The 12,725-nt window shown below is 36.8% G+C and overlaps 2 protein-coding genes and 1 pseudogene across 4 annotated transcripts; 1 reads left to right on the plus strand and 2 right to left on the minus strand.

Moving 5' to 3' along the window:
• The first annotated feature begins 2,922 nt into the window (after nt 1-2,922).
• LOC113313389 (aspartic proteinase CDR1-like) lies at nt 2,923-4,407 on the plus strand. Its single transcript, XM_026562153.1, has one exon. It carries the CDS (start codon nt 2,947-2,949, stop codon nt 4,321-4,323), a length of 1,377 nt encoding a protein of 458 aa, XP_026417938.1. The 5' UTR covers nt 2,923-2,946; the 3' UTR covers nt 4,324-4,407.
• A 1-nt stretch (nt 4,408) lies between these two features.
• LOC113313365 (protein ACCELERATED CELL DEATH 6-like) lies at nt 4,409-10,350 on the minus strand. 3 transcript variants are annotated; one of them, XM_026562134.1, is made up of 7 exons: nt 9,739-10,348; nt 7,457-7,622; nt 6,185-6,679; nt 5,843-5,992; nt 5,660-5,737; nt 5,141-5,565; nt 4,409-5,005 (listed from the first exon to the last, which is right to left on the minus strand). In XM_026562134.1, the coding sequence occupies exons 2-7, from the start codon at nt 7,560-7,562 to the stop codon at nt 4,448-4,450; spliced, it is 1,812 nt and encodes a 603-aa protein (XP_026417919.1). In that variant the 5' UTR covers nt 7,563-7,622; nt 9,739-10,348; the 3' UTR covers nt 4,409-4,447. The 3 variants fall into 3 exon arrangements, with proteins under 3 accessions (XP_026417919.1, XP_026417927.1, XP_026417913.1); XM_026562142.1 differs by having other exon boundaries at nt 6,185-6,676; nt 7,457-10,350; XM_026562128.1 differs by having other exon boundaries at nt 7,457-10,348.
• A 1,732-nt stretch (nt 10,351-12,082) lies between these two features.
• Nucleotides 12,083-12,266, minus strand: LOC113342523 (annotated as a pseudogene).
• Between the last annotated feature and the right edge of the window lie 459 nt (nt 12,267-12,725).

Below are 12,725 nucleotides of genomic sequence, written 5' to 3' on the forward strand. Positions count from 1 at the left end.
AATAGTATTCCAAAGATAAATTGCCATTTTAGTGGTTTGAATCATACTCTATATGGTTGGAATGCTTGGTCACCTGTTATTTTTGATTGATATAACTCCATTGTATGCCTAAAGTTCAAGCGAACAACACGTGCTCTAACAATCATAGGGTCTCAACATCTACAAAATGTTAATGTCGGATATGATTTGAGTAACAAAGTGATTTCTCTACAAAACAGGGATTGCACCCAATATTAATTAGTTTTTTTATTACGAAATGTTTGTACTAGTTTCGATTATATACATCGAATAAAATGCAATTCTTTACTCAAAAACATCCCTATCTGACTTAACCCGAAAACATTGAGATGAACATAAACTTTTGATCATTTCATTGAGAATTGATGATTAGAATTTTCCAAATTCAAAAGAAGGACTGCCACAAGTACATGCAACCGCACCTATCACTAGTGGAGAATGGGCTTTTCCAGACCCACATACGTGACCCTTAATGGCAGTCAATGGACCGTGGACCGGTCATAGATATAAAAAAAAATCAGAGCACAGAGTAGAGCGTTAAAAACGGTCATTCTACAAGTTTTTTAACACCGGTTATATTCCCCAGTCATCAACTCATACAACGACCGCTAGACTTAGTTGAATCAGTGTTGGTGGGAAATATAACTCGGTTCCCCCCTTTTCCACCTCTTTATCAACGATGTTATATATATCTCATTCACCTCCCCTCTCTCTCCTTCAGTTCATTTACAGAGAAACTCTCTCTCTCTCTCTCTCTCTCCATAACCAGACCACTCCCCCCTCTCACTGAACTCTACTATTGAGAACCAACTAAGCTAAACATCACTAAGATTTACCTTTTACATCTCTTAATTAGCAAAATCATCAGGTGCATGTGCAGTTAGGGTTTTTTATTTAAGTTCTCTATTTCTTATCTTTTTCTTTTACTTGATTTTCTTCATGGGGTTTTAATCATTATTGTTTTGTTTGTTGGTTTCAGGTAAATCTCAAGAGCTTTAGTTGTTTGATTAGAAAAATCATCACGAACAGGTACAGTTAGGGTTTTGGACTTAAGTTTTATTTTCTCTTTCTTTTACTGATCGATTATCTTCATGGGGTTTTAATGATTATTGTTTTGTTTATTGATTTCAGGTAAATCTCAAGAGTTTTAGTTGTTTGATTAGAAAAATCATCAAGAACCGGTACAGTTATGGTTTTGGATTTACGCTTTATTTTCTTTTTTTTTACCGGTTGATTTTGTTCATGGGTTTTAACGATTATTGTTTTGTCTGTTGATTTCAGGTAAATCTCTAGAGCTTTACTTGTTTGATTACCAAATCATCAAGTATATCTGATTTTATTTGATTTGGATGATAGCTCTTTAGTTTATGAGTTTCAATCTAGTATGTGGATCGTATGTTAGGGTTAGTTAAGTTTTGTTGTTGATTCGGCTTGTGGGTTATGTTCTATTTTTATTTTATTTTTGTTGCTGAAAAGAATCATGTTTAGGGTTTTATAAGCATGTGGATTTATGACTTGAATGATTTCTGATTGGGATATTTTTTATGTACAAGCATGTGATTAGGTTTTATAATTTGATTTATGTGTTTGTTGTTAAGTTAGTTACTGAAATTTAATAAGTAATTGATTGTATTAGTGATTACAACATGATTTAGAATCCAACAAGTATATTGTAATTAATTTTTCAAATTTATTTTATTTTAGGAAACTATGCCGAGACTTCCTATTCCAAGTAGCAGTCGATCTCGGTCTGCAAGTATTAGGTCTGCAAGTACTAGGTCGGCAAGTACTAGGTCTGCAAGTACCACTCCTAGGTCAATTGCAGCTACCTGGCCGAGGGCTTTGCTCAATTCACAAGGTTCTCCATCAACTGATGGTAGTCACACTGCTGCAAGTCCAAGTGAAGGGAGTCCCCATGTGTCTTCGTCAGATGGTGATAATTCTCCAGGCCATGTTAATGGGAATCAGGATGGGGGAGATGGATTGCATCAGTCTTTTCATCAAGCAAATATGAAGCTGACAATACTGAGGAAAGTGGGATTAATGTTAACACACAACATTGTATTTGAGTTTCCTTTGTCATATATATAACAGAGATAAATACCAACACGTTCCAGGACAAGATTTAACAAAGATAATATATTTAATACTCTATCCCTGCGACTGAGATATTATATTATATTATATATATATATATGTGTATATGTATGTACATGTATGTGTGTTATCAAGTTACCTTTTAATTTATTTTTGTTTTCTACATATGATCACCTTTTGGTTTATGCATCAACTAATCATTCATTGCAACTAATAAAACGATGTGCCCCCTTCGTTTCAAGAAAAGTGATACTTTCACTTTAGGCTTAATTCTCGAAAATTGAATGCATAATCATTATGCAAACCACCAAAAAGGATGCATAACACACTATGCAACCATATTTTGGTTTATGGATCGTTCCGTTTCAAAAAGAACGATACTTTCACATTCCGTTTCGGGAAAAGTATCACTTTTCTAAAACGGCGCGAAAATATCATTTTCTTCTGAAATGGGGCGCAAATAGTCGCAGACAAACCTCATCTTCAAATTCTTCTTCGATCGTCCCTCCCACCGTGGCAACGGTTGTACTTTTATCCCTTCATTTTTTGGTTTTCCAATTCCTAATTTCTGGTCATTTATTCTCTTTATAAACCATAATTGATGTAAATTAATTACGATAGTCTTTCCTAGAATATGTTTAGATCTCTTATTTAATATTTGCTAATAAATCACCCGAATCATAATTAATAAAAACTAAATTAATGCATAATATTTGTTTCATGCTCATAATTTGGTTAACAAGAAAACGAAAATGCTATATATGCATTTCATTTCTGCACCAAAATAAAAACCACATTCCACTGAATTTAGATTTCAATTTCAGCAAAGCCATGGCTACATTATCATCAATCTCCTCTTCTGCTTTACTACCTCTTCTCTTGGTTCTGATTCTTGTGTCGTCATCATGTTTCATCTTTGCTACTTCATTCTCATTCTCAGACCATAAACCTAGCACGAATCCAGCTGGGTTTTCGGCGCGTTTAATTCACCGAGATTCACCGGAGTCGCCATTCTATGACCCTAAACTTACAGACGCTGAAAGAATGAGGACCGCAGAAGAGCGATCTATCGAACGATATAACCACTTGACAAGACGTCCAAATGGTGTGCGAGCTCCAATTGCTTACCGATTACTCGAGTACACCGTAGATTTTGGTGTAGGTACACCTCTAGTCGACACCCACGCCGCCATGGACACGGCTAGTGATATAACGTGGATCCAGTGCAGACCCTGCGACAACTGCTACTCCCAGGAAAGAGGAGTACCCATATTCGATCCCCGAAAATCGTCTACCTACGTAAAAATTGAATGCATGGATCCATTATGCCTGGGAGACAATGACGTGACGTGCGACAGAGACGGTAAGTTTTGCCGTTACCAGCGGTCGTATTATGACGGTGCGCAGTCACAGGGTGTTTTCTCAAATGAAGCATTCTGGTTTGTAGATACTAGTCATCGTACTGGGAGGATCGGGGTAGGATTAGCATTTGGTTGTGGACACAATAACACAGACGTAGCAGGTCGTACTACTGCAACACCAGGTATTTTTGGTTTAAATAGAGAACCTGCATCTTTCATCACACAACTAGATGTCAAACTCTTTTCCCATTGCTTTGTACCAAAGGCTCGGAAACAAACAAGTCTATTACGCTTCGGAAAAGATGCGATTATCACCGGTGAAACCACTCCGATAGTGGAGTCTGGCACTGGCGGTATAACTGATGCGCGTTATTATGTGAGTTTGGAAGGAATCAGTGTCAACAATACCAAGCTTAATATCCCACAAGGAACCTTCAAACTTTCAGCAGCGGGCGTCGGAGGAGTGATGATTGATACGGGCTCGTCGAACACACATCTTCGTAGAGAGGCATATGAGCTACTGCTCGAAGAATTGGTGAAGCAGATTAAACTGAAAAGAGAGTTTGTCTCAAATTTTGATTTGTGTTACCTGACTTATGGGCTGAGAGACTTGATATATATTCCTGACATCACTTTGCATTTTAGTGGTTTGGATTATATGGTACAAGGTTGGACTACTTGGACGCGTGTTGCTATTGATAATAACATTGTATGCTTCATGCTCAAAAGAGCAGTAGATGAGCTGACAACCATAGGTGCTCATCAGCTACAAGATGTTAATGTCGGGTATGATTTGCCAAGGAAACTCATTTCTCTCCAGAACACGGATTGCCGCAAAGTTAGTTAGTTTTTACAGTCAAATGTGTCTACTAGTTTCAATTATATGGAATGGAATGGAATAAAATGCACTTGTTTACCCGAAAACATTGAGATGAACGTAAACTTTTGATCATTTCATTGAAAATTGATGATTAGAATTTTCCAAATTCAAAAGAAGGACTGCAACAAGTACAGGCAACCACACCGATGAGATATGGTGCCCAAACATATTTATTCCCAAGTGTGATTGAAATCGCTATGCTAAATACAATCATCACACAAACTACTGAGACTCTAAGAGATATGAGACCGTACTTGAGCCTTATCGGGATTATCGACTCGAATGTTGCTTCCGTATGAGTCCTGCCAAATGCAGATAAGAACACTTGGATTGAGTAAGCTGAAGAAAAGAGAGCAATAGCATCTAACACCATGAATAAGAGGAACAACTTCCTTCCCAGGAATATTGGCTTTCCTTTGTTTCTTGGGTCACTGTCACTGAAATTTCCACCAGGTACTGTGAATGCTGCCGCAAAAGCAACTGTAGCTACAAGAGCCGCCACAATTAGACATGATTCCGCTACCCGTAACATGTATGCATCTGCTTTTTTCACTAAATCTTTGTGCTCCCGAGTGAAAACCTCCTGAGGAGTTTCTTCTCGATCATTTCTCACTTTTCTCAATGCAGGTGGTACCCTCTTCTCCACTTTCTTTACAAACAAAAAACCGCAGAAAACAATCAGAAGTATACAACTTATACAACTTCAATTTTAGAAAACTTCTGTAGATGCCAACTTATGTTATATGGACTTATATGAAGAGTAAAATTAATTATTGAGGTGTACCTTAAACCATTTAAGCTCCCCTTGTATTTGTTTAACAGGGCTACGTTTTAGTCGAAAAGGAGGCGCAATTTTTGCAGCAATATGTAAGATATTACCGCCATTTGAATCCACTACGCGGGTAATTAAAATCTTCTCATCTGCGTTCATGTGATCGTACAAGAAATCAAAAATATTGTCTTGTCTATTCTCGGCCGCTAGTTGAAATATGCTTCTTCCCTTGTGAGGAAACCAAAGCTGATCCGGATAAGTTGAAATGCACTTCTTCACAATTTCAAGTGCACCATTTTCTGCAGCGGTTTGTAGGAAATTTGAATTGAAGAAAAAACGATGCATGTCTTCCTTTGTCATGCGCGACATTTCTTCAAAAATGAGATTTACCAACTCAGGGAGAATAACAGAAGATCTCAAATGTTCACTGCGACGAGCTGCAAACGAAATCAATCATCTTACTTCAGTAATTTTAAGGGGGAAAAAAGGCTTAATCATTTATGCTCCCTGTGAAGATTATAGGAGGCATACCTCGACAATTGGGGCCAGGATACAATAGCTTTTCAAGAAATGTAGATGGCTTATCGATAAATTTGTACTGCTGAGTAGCTACAAAAGAGTGGAGGATATTATTCATTTGAAAGCATAACTGATCGAGGTAATTAAAATTAGTCGGGTGGAGCCTTTAATGATTTCAGAGGTATATATACTCACGTGATGATTTGAAATACAGTGCAGATTGTTGAGCAGAGGCCAGCCTTCTCGCAGAGCCCTTTTCTGCTAGAACATCTAGCATAGTTTTGCCATCGTCCTCTCTAGCAGTTGCTAAACTTGGGTGTTCACTGATTAGAGTATATGCCAATTCTGTAAATAGAAAGCTTTGAGAACAATTATCTTTTCAACTATACTCATGTGCACAATAGTGTTCTTAGCCTTTAAGTTCGAAGAAGTTAAGCATAAAGGATATATGCGGAATAAACCAAAGAACAAACTGCTGAAAAATAACCTATTTATGATCTAAAGATGTACTTGTAAAGTTACAAAACTTAAAATTACCGTATAAACCAGCACGAGTTATACTGCATATAAGATGAGCTCCCAAATGACCTTGAAAGGAACTTGAATCTTCATCTTTCATAACACTGCTTAGGTATCTAAAAATCTCTCTATGCTCTACATTGACATGAATAGCAGCATTGAGTAGCGGATTCAACCCCTTTTTGTTACATATATATTTTAAGTTTTCATCTTTTTGCACCATTGCTTTAACAGCTTCATCAAGCCCAGCAATAACAGCAAGATGGAGAGCTGTATTACCATCGTATCTGTCTTTCAGTTCAAGTGCTTCTATGGACATGAGTTTAACCAGTATCAGTACGAATTCTGAGTGTCCTGCACCAGCTGCAATATGCAATGCAGTCCTTCCACAAACTGTGATGGGGACTTCCACTGAACCGGGGTGACTTTTTATGAAATCTCCCACTGATCTCCACTTATTTTCCATTGCTGCATCTAATAAAGGTCGATATAAATCGTGGTTCCTGCCGTCTTCTGTATGAAGTTTCAAAAAGTTAATCACCATTTGACATGGTTTCTTACATCGATCACAAAGGAAACATATAAGAAAAAGATGCTTGGCACAATCTGACTCTATGCCAATAATAGATGAATTTGATCTGGAACAAGGGTGTCTAGTACTTAGGGTGTCTAGTACTTTACATAGTAATGAGAACTTTTAAGATACGTGGTTAAGTCCGCCCTGAAATGCAAATCTAGAACCATGTGGTTAAGTAGAAGCAATATGTTAGTACTATAAAATAAATTTGTCACCAACGAGAGCTTGTAGACTTGATGACGAGGACTATTAACTACCACTATTTATTTTAGCCGTCGTAGACCAGACCGACTCGCGAAGCTTAGAACAGGCGGAACTGATTCCACCTTATCCAAATCGGAAGCTAATCCACCAGCTCCTTCCCCGGAATCTTAACTACTAGTACCTGGAGCTTATTCTGCCATTTCACGATCACCAGAAACTTTTTCACTTTCTCCAGCTGGTGATCTTAGCGATGAGTGACCTAACAAAGGAAGAGTACCTTTCATCCGATCTAGTACCACCAAAAAGTATAGTATAAACAGATTTGGGTGGAGAGTACTTGGGGACATCATCTGGAATGGGCACAAGCTCAGGGAGGGTTGACTCAGTAACTCCAAGAGTCGATCAGTGCACCGCCACTTAAGGATTCTTGGATGGACATCTACATTAATTTACAGTACTAGTACAACTTAATTAAAAGAACATGAAAGATTAATGGAGTTGAAAATTACCTGTTGTCTCATAACAATAGCCGGACTTAAAACTACGTTGCTCTACAGATATACAAATTTCGTTGGCGAGGGCTCCTTCAGTGGCCATGAATCCCCTTCTTTCCATGGCTCTACAGATTAATGCTACCTACTGCTTTTGTTACCCTTAACTCACACACCACTTCCCCTGGAAGAGAACTTTGTCAGAAAAAGAGGGAGAGATTGTTTGCAATCTGGAAACTCTGGAACTGACGAAGAGAAATTATATGCAATTGATGATCATTAGAAAAATATTTAGATCTTGACTTTGTAGATCTAATGTAATTTAGTCTTGATGATATAATTTGTTTTATGTTTTCAAGGATTCTTAATTAGAAGTAAGCATTGATTAGTTCTGTCACTGGAGTGTCAATGGGTTCATTAGTCTGACTTTGTTAATTACGTGCACATGTATGAATTCAAGTCTGATCCAACTCCTTAAGGCAAAAGTTACTGCAAGTGCAAATCTCTGCATCACATATGAAGATTTTGCCCATGAGACTCGATGCGGTCGTCTGATTAAACTAAAAACCAGAAAGATAAGCAATCACTATTCACTTCTTCTTGCTCAAAAGAAACAAAGAAAACAAAAACAATTTTTAAAACTTATTATAAAAAAGGAAGAAGAAAAAAAAACAATTTCTAAGATTCCTCTAAATAACTCCCAGGAACCTTGCTCTATTACTTAACAATGAGCTTTGTAGTTGTGCACGTTTGACAATTCTTAACCACTTCCGGTACATGATATCAATACCCATTAGCATATCCAACTTACAGTTCAGACTGGACTCAAATGTATAAAGATAAACCACTTCCTTTCTCCTTTTTCTTTCTTTTTCTGGTCAGGAAAAAGAATTTCATCAACCTCCTAGTTCATGCCGTGCGCGTTTGATAGTTCTTTACCACTCCTAGTACATGATATGACTATCAAGATCTTATACAACTTGCAGTACAGAATCAAAGGTCAAATTTATAAACTACTCATTCTACTGTATTTCTTTTCATCTTTTTTTGGTTAGGAAAAAAGAATTTCATTGATCAGAAAAATACAACACTCGGGTTGAGAAATGCAGGACTATTCCATCCATTCACAATTACATAACCTTCTAAAATGTTCAGCTTTGGACTGAAAAATGAAGTTTCTACCAACTCACAATCCCACAGGCGCAGGCCACCACATCAACTCATTTTAAAAAAAGTTTGCATGGATCAGATATGTACCAAATAAAGTGAATTCAAAATGTCCAAAACGAGGCTCTCCAACACATCTAACCCTAACAACTACAATATAACAGCAGTCTAATAATTTGAGAATACATAGTGTGAAACCTATTAATCATAATGCTATGTCTGCAGATTAAGTCACCAAAATTGTTGGCACTGCAGAGAGCCAGTCCTCAGCAACAGCAAGAACTGAATTTAGCCGCTACTGTACACTCTCCCAACAATCTATGTTAACTCAGACCATACTCGTACAGACTCAACAAAAATCAAAGTTATACACAGCTGACTCATTCAACCTACTTGACCTACCAAGTCTAAATCATTCTCATTTTGCATAATGGGCATCCGCTAGAAACAATGTCAACACTCAACAATCTAGTAGCCCAATCAAAGTTATACATAAGCAATTAACAGCTACTGATTAGTCAGAATGAGATAACAAGCATAGCCCGTCGCTCTTTTAACCTAATATATCTCAAACACACCAGGCAGCTCCGTTTCTCAATTTAACACAAACAAGCAAAGAAATATGACAGTACCTTAACAGCCACCAACTAGCCTAGAAAACAAATGTGCAGAGGATATTAGCAACAGGCTCATTAAAGGGAATTTGCATAAGGAAACCAAGTCGGAATACAAGCCGAACATAAGGTCATGTTCCAAAGATCACCCTACTACTACTACTACTGTATGTCATAGTGCTACTTATCCAATTATCTAAAATTGTACAGTGAGACGGAGAACTTATCAAACAATGACCAAGACTACTGTACATGAGAAAACTTAAAACAAAACATGAACACTTTTCATATTTTTTGCACAGGCAACTGCATTTCAGTAACAGTTTCGGCATAGTAGGGCAAAAGGATATCTTAGACAAGTAAATCACTAGTATCACTATTTCAAACATGCAAAGAGACGTGCAAAGAGACATGAAGAAAATTGTTGATAATATATGGAAGAGCCCATAGAGTAGATACGGCTAAAATGTCCCATTAAAGAACCATAATATAACACTAATGTGACTCCAAATGGCTTACCTTAATCGTATCCATTTCAAAGACACCCACAGAATTCATCATTTCCTTTCATAATCCGGTAACAATACCATGTTCCTTAACTTGAAACCACATGCAACACACACATACCAGCACCAATACTGATGAAATGCACTATATATGTGAGATGTCGTTAGTAGACTTAGTAGACAAATTGGAACTGTATTAAACTCGTTATCTGCGAGAACCACATCCCTATAGTTGTCTGGCCGCTACCAATTGATTTACGCTAGAGAAAAGTTAAAGCCAGCACACTCAAGTAACCAAATAAATGCAATTGTGAAAAACAACAACAGACACCATTTATCACCAAATTAAGAGAAACTGGTAATCTAAGTTTAAGGCGCGTAAAAGGGAATTTGCATAGGGAAATCAAGTCAGACATACAAGTCACAGACACAGAGCTACTAATCCAAAATCGTACAGAAGAAAACTTAAAATTGAACAACAAAGACTTTTTTGCACAGGTAAGTGTTTTTCTGTGAATTTTTTGCATTAGAAATGATCAACTTACCGTGGGTATTCCCGTGAAAATACCCCGTGTGAGATACGGTGTGGGGCCACTTCAAATCTTTACCATTTGAATGCAACCACCCTTGGATCCTCACACGGAATATTTCTCGGGAATTCCCACGGCCAGTCTAGCATCACCCTTTAAGCATAGTAAAAAGGCTAGCAGATCTCCTAGATTACAACAAAAAGACATGTGATTTGAACAGAGAAATAAATTAACAGTTTCAATGCACAAGAAATATGAATAAAACAGGTTGAATTTCATTTACATAAATCAAATCACAAAACTCCAGTCATGCTAATCACACATTTCAACATATCATTTCAACATATCATAGGAACCTCAATATTAAGCAGGCTACAACAGCACAATTAGAAACAAAAACCTCAACATTACTAGAATCTATGTTAACCAATAGTTACGAGTACAGGTAGCTCTTTCAAATTGCATAGACCTTATGAAATAAAGACTACAGTACATGAGTCAAAACAACACAAACTTTTTTCCTTCCTATTTTTGCACAGGCACAGTAAACTTTCAAATAGTAACAAAGCAAACAGGCATCCTAGACAAAAAAGTATATCACCAGTTTCACTGTATCTAATGTGCCAGGGGACGTGAAGAAAAAAAAGTTGATAATGAAATAGATATGGCTAAAATGACCCATTCCAGAACCACAGTGTAATACGAGTCAAGATGGCCTATTTTAGTCGTATCCATTTCAAGGCCACCCTTAAAATTTATCAATCCCCTTCAAAATCCGATCCGATAATTATACCATGTTCCTTGACTTGAAACCACATGCAACACGCACATACCAGCACCAATACTGATAAGCTAAAAGCATTCCCCTAATCAAAATAAAATAACAACGAAAACAAACTAAATGTTGGATGAAAGGCACTATATATGTGAGACAAGAGTTCTTAGACAAATTGGAATTGAATTAAACTCGTTATCAGTGAGTACCACATCCCTACAGTTTTCTGGCCGCTACCAATTGATTCTAGACGAAGGTTAAAGCCTTCACACTCGAGTAACCCAATAAATACAATTGTGAAAAAACAAGAACAGACGCCATTTAGCACCAAATTAAGAGAAAGACATCAATATCAGTTATCCAAAAACTACCAACCAGCATAGTAAAAATAATGATCAGCAGATACAAGTTTAAGGCACCCATTAAAGAGAATTTGCACAAGGAAATCAGGTCAGAAATACAAAATTGTACAGGAGACCTTACTAAATAAAGACTAATGTACATGTGAAAACTTAAAATTTAACAACGAAGACTTTTACTATTTTTTATACAGGCAAGTGTTGTTCTATGAATTTTTAGCATCAGAAATGATTAATTTACCGTGGGAAATCCCGTGGAAAATCCCGTGTGAGAGAGGGAGTTGGGCCACTTCAAATCCCTTGGAATCTCACACAGGAATTCCCTCGGGAATTCCCACGGTCAGTGTAGAATCACTACTTTAGCATAGTAATAAGGCTAGCAGATACTTAAATTACAAAAGGCATGTGATTTTAAACAGAGAAATAATATATCAACAGCTTCAATTCAAAAGATATATGAATAAAAAAAAGGTTGAATCTGTGGCAATGTCCATGACCTAGAGGCGGCTGAAATGAGCCATTTAATAACCACAATATACTAGTACAGTTCCAAATGTGGCTCAGATTTCAGTTATCTCCATGTCTTGGCCATCAACACAACTTATCATTCTCCTTTACTGATAAGCTAAAAGCTCTCAATTAATCAAAACAGAATAACAATGAAAACATACTAGAGTTGATGAAATGCACTGTATATGTAAGATGGAGTTAGTAGACAAATCGGGACTGAATTAAACCCGTTATCTGTGGATACCACATCCCTACGGTTGTCTGGCCGCTACCAATTGAAAAATCAACTGGTTTTCAATGTGTGCATCATTGGTATATACAAGAGAAAGGATAAAGCCCTCACACTCAATCAACCCAATAAATGCAAATCTCAAAAAACAAAAACAGACAAGACGCAACATATGTACCAAATTAAGAAAAAAGCTCAAATGTTATTTCAAGTATACCAATCATTCTTGATGCCCATATATAAGAAGAAAATAACATAACGGCAGGTTTCCTGATTATCTTACCACCACTAGTCATAGTGTTAAGCAGTATAGAGTAAGTGTCTTCAGTGCCCTGAACCCTCAATTATCTGAATTTTAAAGTCTAAACCTCTCATATACACATAATTTCAGAAAAATTAAACCTAAAAACAGCCACTACAACTAATCATACCTAAAACAGCATTTTTACACATCAAATCACAAAACCCTAGTCATTCAAATCACTACCTAACATTTCAACATATCATAAAAACCATCATTAAGCAAGCTGCAACAACACAATTACAAAATGAAAATCTCTATATTACCAGAATCTAAGTATAACTATGAAAATACCA

The sequence above is a fragment of the Papaver somniferum genome, chromosome 1 (genome assembly GCF_003573695.1).
Source record: "Papaver somniferum cultivar HN1 chromosome 1, ASM357369v1, whole genome shotgun sequence".
NCBI classification, from domain to species: domain Eukaryota; kingdom Viridiplantae; phylum Streptophyta; class Magnoliopsida; order Ranunculales; family Papaveraceae; genus Papaver; species Papaver somniferum.